Source organism: Malus domestica, chromosome 14, assembly GCF_042453785.1.
Source record: "Malus domestica chromosome 14, GDT2T_hap1".
NCBI classification, from domain to species: Eukaryota; Viridiplantae; Streptophyta; class Magnoliopsida; order Rosales; family Rosaceae; genus Malus; species Malus domestica.
Genome location: NC_091674.1, coordinates 16,079,768 through 16,088,536, shown reverse-complemented (window position 1 = coordinate 16,088,536; position 8,769 = coordinate 16,079,768). Strand labels below are relative to the sequence as shown.

At 39.0% G+C, this 8,769-nt stretch overlaps 1 protein-coding gene across 1 annotated transcript; it reads left to right on the top strand.

Annotated features, from left to right (window-relative positions):
* The first annotated feature begins 7,338 nt into the window (after positions 1–7,338).
* LOC103431069 (5-amino-6-(5-phospho-D-ribitylamino)uracil phosphatase, chloroplastic-like) lies at positions 7,339–8,480 on the top strand. The gene has a single exon (XM_017331133.3). The coding sequence runs from the start codon at positions 7,339–7,341 to the stop codon at positions 8,242–8,244; it is 906 nt and encodes a 301-aa protein (XP_017186622.3). The 3' UTR covers positions 8,245–8,480.
* Positions 8,481–8,769: the final 289 nt, after the last annotated feature.

Below are 8,769 nucleotides of genomic sequence, written 5' to 3'. Positions count from 1 at the left end.
ATCAAGTAATAGAACTTGACATGCTAGAAATTTCTAGGTTCAGGGTTACATAACAATCCCACATGACCATTACTATTTCCATTTCATCCATCACATAAATCATCACGTTTCTCCACATAAAATCACAATACTTAGCATGTAACATATTAAAGAATCAACAAAGCACAATATTATTTTCTAGCCACATCGATCAACTAAACAATCATACTAATAACAATCATATCCAGTGTCATTCCACAATCCCGTCAATTAATCAATTCATGAATCAAAGATGCACGATCTTAACATTTAATTACGTTAATCAATCAATGCAAAAACATATAATTTCATGAATTTAACCAAGGAACTCTATATAATTCCATACTTGGATTATGAGTAATAAATATGATAATTCTAATTATATTCACAACGTCTATTAGGGGTAATTCCCATTCACTCGAATCTAGAGTTCTAGGCTAACCTTATGGAAATGAGCAAGAGTAAGGATTTCGGACCACTCAACTGAGCTAAAATACCAAGCTGTTTCCCGTAATCTACCCAGACTTGTCATATGTACAATCATGCCTACATTAAGGAGATATCACACTGGGCAAATCAGACACTCAAATAAGCTGCGAAGCTTGAGTGAGTGACAATAATACAAGTATGTGATATTCAATTAAAACAAACCATCAATCACAATCTATAAACATCAAGTATAGAATCATGCTTTATGGAATCATAATCAAGTCGCTGAAAACTCCGTAGAAGTCACCCAAATATCCAACGGTTTTTCTAATTCAAACTCACAAGATTCTTAAAAACCATTGTTCATATGTACATTAAAAACTAGGGCTAGATGGACGCAATTCGGTCGAAACTTACATAAGTAACCAAATAGGAAGTGGCCCCTCATAGCGGATTAACCAAGCAGAGCCATCCCTAAGTAACCATGTAGGTAGTGACCCCCCATTACGGATTAACCAAGCAGAGTCACTCCCACGAATCTGTTAGGCAGTGATCACCCATCGTGGATTAACCAAACATGATCACCCTTAAGTATGTATGGCCGTAAGGATCGCCCATCACGGATTAACCAAGCACGATCCATAAATAATATGGTCTTCTATCACGGATTAACCAAGTAGGACCACTAGTGACCCCCCATCGCGAATTAACCAAGTAGGGTCATGATAACCAAGTAGGTAGTGACCCTTCATCGCGGATTAACGAAGCAGAGTCACACCTACTGAACTGTTAGGCAGTGATCACTCATCGCGGATTAAGATCACTCCTAAGTATACATGGACATAAGGATCGCCCATTGCGGATTAACCAAGCGTGATCCATAAATAATATGATCCCCCATTGCGGATTAACCAAGCAGGGTCATGGTCCCCTACTAGCCCTCAATTTAACAAACATTTCAATATGCAATTCGAATCACTTTTTTTCACAAATATTATGAATTCATGAATCAAATCACATTTAATAAAAATAGATAGATGGCCAATTATAAAAGAATCACATCTAAACAGAAAACACATTTATAAAACCGAATCATATCCACAAAGGATATTAATATAAGGAATCGGGTAATCACCATATCACATATATTAAAATCACTCACCGAGACAAATCCACAAAGCTTCACTGAGTCTCTAGTAATACTAATTTTAGTAATTCAAATGGTTCACAACCTGTTGTCCAAAAGTCAACGGTGGGGTCCACACCCTAGCAATTTAATCTGGAAGATCCGTACATCACAATATTGATCTGTAACTTCCTAAGGTCTACATTATGCTCAAATAAAAACATACTAAAATATCATCACGATCCAACAGTCGGATCTCTGCCAATTGCTAGAATTAAGTGGTAGTTAACAATTAATTTTACTAACTTAGAAATCTAATTCGGGATGATCTGTATGTCGGATTACGGATCCGTCAATTCCAATTATCCTCAAATATTATTTTCTATAATTCATTAAGTTTTGATGACAATCCAACGGTCGAATTGTCGTTTCATATTTTGACCAAGTAATGTATCGTAATGAAACTAATTTCAAACAATCAAATTATGTCATACAGACATCCATTATGGAATCAGGGCATCTAATTGAACTTAAGAAAGACATCATCTGCCCATTGGCCATGCGCTACCGCATGCGCCGCCGTGTGTTGTGGTCGGCCACCTCGACTCGCCGGGAAATTCAACTATTTTTAAAAATTACCAAATTTTATAGGCATGTAGATCTCAGTGTGGGGAACAATTTTCATACCTGTGACCAAGTCCAATTTGGTCGAGAAGTGACCTGAAATCATCAAGAACTGCCGGAAAACCCTAAAAGGGTGAACATCGATTTGTTCATTCCGTCGCTTCGCTGCCCCAAATGTTGATTGGGCTTTGTTCCTGGCCTTAAGGGGAGTGGTTTGATGGTGGTGGTGCTCAACATAACCTTCACGATCGTCGGATTCCGTCATGACACCCTCGAAACCCACAGGTTTCATTCTTCTTGAACCCATGTTCAAACCCAATACAATTTGGTTGGAAATGGAAGAGGGAAGGCTAGGGAGTTGCTTCCAGGTGGCAATTTGCATCGATTCGTTGTGGAACGCCGTGAATGGCGTCGAGTTTGAAAGTTGTCGAGTAGGGTTGGCTGCTACCCGATTCCCCCTATTTTCTTCTTCTCGCCTTTCCCCTCCTTTCCCTTTTTCTGATTGGTCCTCCCTTGACTAACATAAATTTTGATTGGCCTCTTTCCCACAAGGTAGGAGTTTAAATAAATTTAAAATCTATAGTTAAGTAACATAACTTCAAATGTCTGTATCTATACCGTTATAATCCAGACTCGCAAACGGTTTTTGCCTATGCGCTCGCAGTTTCAAGATCTATTCGAAAACGTTACTTGTGACCTCAAAAGGTGAATTTTAGATAATTAATTTCCAAACTTCAAACTTCGTAACTAATTTAATTAAAATCTAAATCCAAATAAATTAATATAATTTCTCGAAAAATAATATAAAATCTCAATAATACAAATATGTAGATTATAACAGTGAAATCCAGTTTCCCCCTTAAAAAAAAATTTCGTCCTCGAAATTTTTAATACCAATCCTAACAACCATCCACACAATTAGTTAACAACAAGTTCAACAATTCCAAGTACTAGTTCCCAAGTACAATCGCCGTAAACAAGGTGGCAACATTACCATTATGCTTACAAGCAAAACATTGTCATCCCAGCTCGACAACATCACTAATATTTGTACAAGTACAAGGAATGTCAATACTAATAAGAATTTATCAATGTACATGGGATTCAAACAAAAAAAATTTGAAACAAGCTTGGATTGAAATCGTAGGCTAAGAAACTTTTCATCTAAATTGATGGGGAAAGGAAATTATGCAATTTTCCCTTTAGCAATCGGGGAGGAATTGAGAAACTATACGCAAATAATCTGATACTCTTTTCAAGTGCTAGAGAAAAGGCTTGGTCAGTAATCAAGAAAGGATAGAAGTAATATGCTTGGAAAGCAAGCTCTCTCTTCTGTCATATCTTGGTCTTGCAAGGTCAAGAAAACTAGCTGAATTTGATGACAGCAATTGGTGAACCAAAGAACTTCACCAAAGATGGAAACATGATGTTTACCAAAAAGATGGAAACATGATATGAGATAATCTCGCTCCCTAATGACATGATATCATATAATCTTGCTCCTCAAAAGCATATTGAAAGATATTCTCATTCCAGAAGATCAACTATTTCTTAGTAACAACAACGGACACGCAAGCCGTTCATGACTCTTTTGAGTAATCGAAGTGTGGCTTCTGTGGCAAACACGAGTCAACGCCTACAAGCCAGAAGTATCGAAGTATAAACTCCCAAGGTTTAAATCTTCGACACAAAAATAAGGTATTGAAGAAAGAGAATAAACAAACATTTACAGAAACTCGTGAATAAGTATTCAAACGAAGTGAGCATAAAGCTCGACGGGTTACAAAATTCTAGGGGCCCAATTCTGGAAGATCACATTAGTATGATGAATGCCTTCCGGAGAAATCCTTTGTTTTCTCGTTCAAAAGTAAGGCAAAATAATATCAAGGAGCTAAACGTGCTCGATCCTCTTGAAGAGGTTAGTGAAAATGTAAAAAGAGAGTGGAGAGGTTGTAGAATGCTTAGGATTCTTGTGTGTATTCCACCCAACACAGTGCATTTATTTATAGTAGCTGAAAGGAACTTGTTCTCCAAGTAAATACAATCCTATAGGTACCGTTTGGTACATGGGACGGGACGGAACGGAGTAGGACAAGGCGTACCGTTTCACGTTTGATGCGCCTAAAACAAGTGGAACACCCTGTTCCACGGGACAAGTTTTGGGTGAATTTTCGTTCCATCTCACTCCCTGGAACGACTTGTTCCACATCCGTGGAACACAAAATTATAACATCTCCGTCTCTTTCTTTTTACTCCTTATTTCCATCCGAGGGCATCTTTGCTCCCTCTCCGTTCCGTCCCGTCTTGTCCCATCCCGTCCCGTCCCGTCTTGTCCCATACCGTCCCGTCCCGTCTGCATACCAAACGATACCATAGGAAAAGAACAACTAGATTAATAGATAATCTAGAAACCAAATCCATCTTTGATTTACACAATCACAACTAAAAATAACACTCTTCAAATTTTATTTTTTATTTTAAAAAATCAAATATGTTAATATCATATGTTCAATTTTTATTCTAAATTCTTTGCTAAACAATATTTTTAAATAAAATATATTGCACAACCCAATTTATTAACTTAAAAAAAAGTAGCAATCGACCTTATAAATTTTCTGACACGTAAGAGAAATGCATTTTTAAACAAAGTACTAGCAACTCAAATGGTAAATGAAAGGTGCTACCTCTTTTTTTTTTTTTTTTTTTTTTTTTTTTTTTTTTTTTTTTTTTTTTTCAAGTGAGTCGAGGATGGCTGAATCACTTGCTTTAACGTCCTTTCTTGGACATCGACCGTTATATACGGGAGCCTTCGTTAAGAATTTCTCCAACAAAAGGAGATTGCCTGATAACTGTCGGTTTCCAGTAGCGGAAGTTCTTGGTAGAAGGGTTGTTATGGCTTCTCCTTTGCCAAGGTTGGGAAGAGAATAATAGAGTATATAAAAATGTGAAAGATGTTAACAGTTAGTTAAAGTTACTGTTGTAATAATTTCTTTTACTTTTGGTATCTTTAGTTTTACCATAGTTGATTGTGGTTACAGTTTGATTCATAAAGGGTATCGCTGTTTAGATCCAATCACCAATCGAGTCTACATATCTCGACATGTATATTTTGATGAGACCTCTTTCCCTTTCCACACATTTACATCCTCTTCCCCTACTCCTTCTCCTACTACTTCCTCTCCTTTTTCCCTTGACTTTCCCCATCTATATCCTCCTCCTTCTTCACCGTGTCCTGCTCCTCACCCTGCCACACCCTCTACCCAACCTCTATCTGCCTCTCCTATCTCTGCCTCTCCTTCTCCTGCCCCTCCTTCTCCCATAGCTTCCCCTACCTCTCTACCTTCCCCTGTTATCTCTGCTCACCCTATGCAAACTCGATCTAAATCCGGCATCTTTAAACCTAAAGCATACACAGCTACTAAACATCCCTTACCCAATCCCTTAGACAGTGCATATGTCCCTTCAACCTATCTTCAAGCCTCTAAGTATCCCCCTTGGCGGGCAACAATGCAAGATGAATTTAATGCTCTGCAACATACAGGAACCTGGCAGCTTGTTCCTCCTTCTCCTTCTCAAAACTTAGTCGGCTGTAAGTGGGTTTTCCGCATTAAACGCAAACCTGATGGCTCTGTGGATCGTTATAAGGCCAGATTAGTGGCAAAGGGGTATAACCAGCAAGAAGGCATTGATTTTAGTGAGACTTTCTGTCCAGTGGCCAAACCAATCACCATCCGGATATTACTTACTCTGGCAGCTCAATCTCACTGGTTTTTACATCAATTGGATGTTAGTAATGCATTCTTACATGGTAATCTGAAAGAGAATGTCTTCATGGCTCAACCCTCGGGGTTTATTGATCCCGCTCATCCTCATCATGTGTGTCACTTAAAGAAGTCACTGTATGGTTTGAGACAAGCTCCCCGGGCTTGGTTTGAAAAGCTTCAATCTGCTTTGTTTTCTATTGGCTTCCATGCTTCTCAATCGGATCACAGTTTGTTTATCCTTCACCAACCAGCTTTAGTCCTTGTTCTCGTCTATGTGGATGATATTATTGTGACCGGCCCCTCTTCTATTGCCTGTAACACTGTTATATCTCAGTTAACTGCTCAGTTTCCTGTCAAAGATCTCGGCGATCTTCATTATTTTCTTGGCTTAGAAGTCCAGCGCTCTCCTGCGGGTGTATTCATTCATCAATCCAAATATATTTTGGACTTGCTCACAAGAACTCACATGGATGGTGCCAAACCTTGCCTTACTCCTCTCGGCTCTGCCAAACTTGATCACACTGGCTCTTTCCTTGAAGATCCTACTGAATATAGGAATATTGTTGGGGCTCTTCAGTATCTTACATGGACTAGGCCTAATCTTTCCTTTGTTGTGAACCTTGTGTGTCAGTTTATGCATTCTCCACGGGTTCCTCATCTCCAAGCTGTCAAACGTATTTTACGCTATCTCAAAGGGTCTTTTGGTCTTGGCTTGTGGTTTCCCAAGGTCTCTTATTCTCTCACCCTTAAAGCTTACTCGGATGCAGATTGGGCTGGGTGCTCTTGGGACAGGCGGTCTACTGGTGGTTTCTGTATATTTCTTGGCCCTTCCCTCATTAGCTGGAGTGCTAAGAAGCAACATACAGTTGCTCGATCCTCGACCGAAGCTGAATACAGATCCTTAGCCCATACTGCTGCTGAAATTACTTGGATTTGCAAATTGTTTGCTGATATTGGTTTTCAATTACCTGTTTTACCTCAGATTTGGTGTGATAACATTTCAGCGATTTCTTTGGCTTCGAATCCGGTCTTCCATGCTCGTACCAAGCATGTTGAAATCGACTACCATTATATTCGGGAGCTTGTTCTTGCTAAGCTTCTCACTGTTCAGTTTGTTTGCAGCCAAGATCAGCTTGCTGACATCCACACTAAATCTCTTCCTCGTCAACGTTTTCTTGATCTGCGGTCCAAGCTTTCCCTCCAATCCTCTCCGTTTAGCTTGAGGGGGTGTGAAGAGAATAATAGAGTATATAAAAATGTGAAAGATGTTAACAGTTAGTTAAAGTTACTGTTGTAATAATTTCTTTTACTTTTGGTATCTTTAGTTTTACCACAGTTGATTGTATATATACTCTGTAATATTATTCTTTCAGATTAATGAAAAAGACTTTTCATTTCCTCAATAGGTTGAGGGTTGGTCAGTCAAAGAATTCTTCGATCAAGGCCCTTGCAATGGAGTTGGCGAAGGAGACGTATTCATTCAAGGAGGATAAACTTCCTCATAAATGGAATTATCCAATTGATACCGGTGTAGATCCAAAACCTGGGTTGTGGCCACCAGAGAATAGAGCATATAACCCTTCACTACACAATCCCTTGCTTCGGCAGGAGCGGATAGGGAGTGGTTGGCTAGTTGTAATATTCGAGTGGGAAGGAGTTTTGATTGAAGACAATACTGATCTTGAGAAGCAAGCCTGGCTAGTTCTTTCTCAAGAAGAGGGAAAATCTCCTCCCTCGGCTTTCATGCTTAGAAGAATAGAAGGTATGAAGAATGAACAGGCAATGTCGGAAGTTCTATGTTGGTCTCGAGACCCAGCGCAGTTGAGAAGAATGGCTGCTCGAAGGGAAGACATTTACCAAGCTTTGCAGGGTGGAATATATCAATTGCGAGCTGGGTCAAGAGAGTTTGTGAATGTCTTGATGCATTCCAAGATACCAACGACACTGGTCTCCACACGCCCTCGAAAAACTCTTGAGGCTGCAATGGGATCCATTGGTATTGAAGAATATTTCAGTGTGATGGTAGCTGTAGAAGATGTTCAAAGGGTAAAACCTAATCCAGAAATGTTTGAGTACACGGCACAACTTCTAAAGTTCATACTTGAGCGGTGTATTGTGTTTGGGAACTCGAATCAGACAGTTGAGGCTGCCCACGATGCCAGGATGAAGTGTGTGGTTGTTGCAAGCAAGCATCCTGTATATGAGCTTGCAGCTGCAGACTTGGTGGTTAGGCGACTGGACGAGCTATCAATGGTTGATTTGAAGAATCTTGCTGCTATCTAGTCTGAATTCAGGTCTGGAGAGTCAGAGTTTGAAATGGAAGAAGATGAGGATCCGTCTCCGTCAACCAGGGTAGCATTTGATGACAATTTCTGGTAACCCTGTAAAATGTACATATGTTTATTTGTCATTTGATTCATGAAGATATAGTTTTTACTTTTTATATCAACATTGATGTGTATAAGAAGAAAAGGGCAAAAAGTGAAAAGGAAAAAAGATTTCAGGTGGTCAGCATTGGACTCCCTTAATGTTATCATGTATCAATGTATGTATTTGTTGTACAATATATATATGATTAGAACTTCTAAGATGATTTTGGTGTTGCTTCAGCCACAATTCTTTTTGCTTTTGTGATAGGACTTGATTTGATTAGAGCCTGTAGGTAGAGGTGAATATTTTTTCGTTTTGAACAGATTAGAGGGAATAAACATGAATGAAACTTTTATCCGTTGGTAGAATAAGTTGGGTAAATCTTTTTCATCTTTCGTAAGCGTACATTGAATATAATGAGTTATTCAATCAGAATCC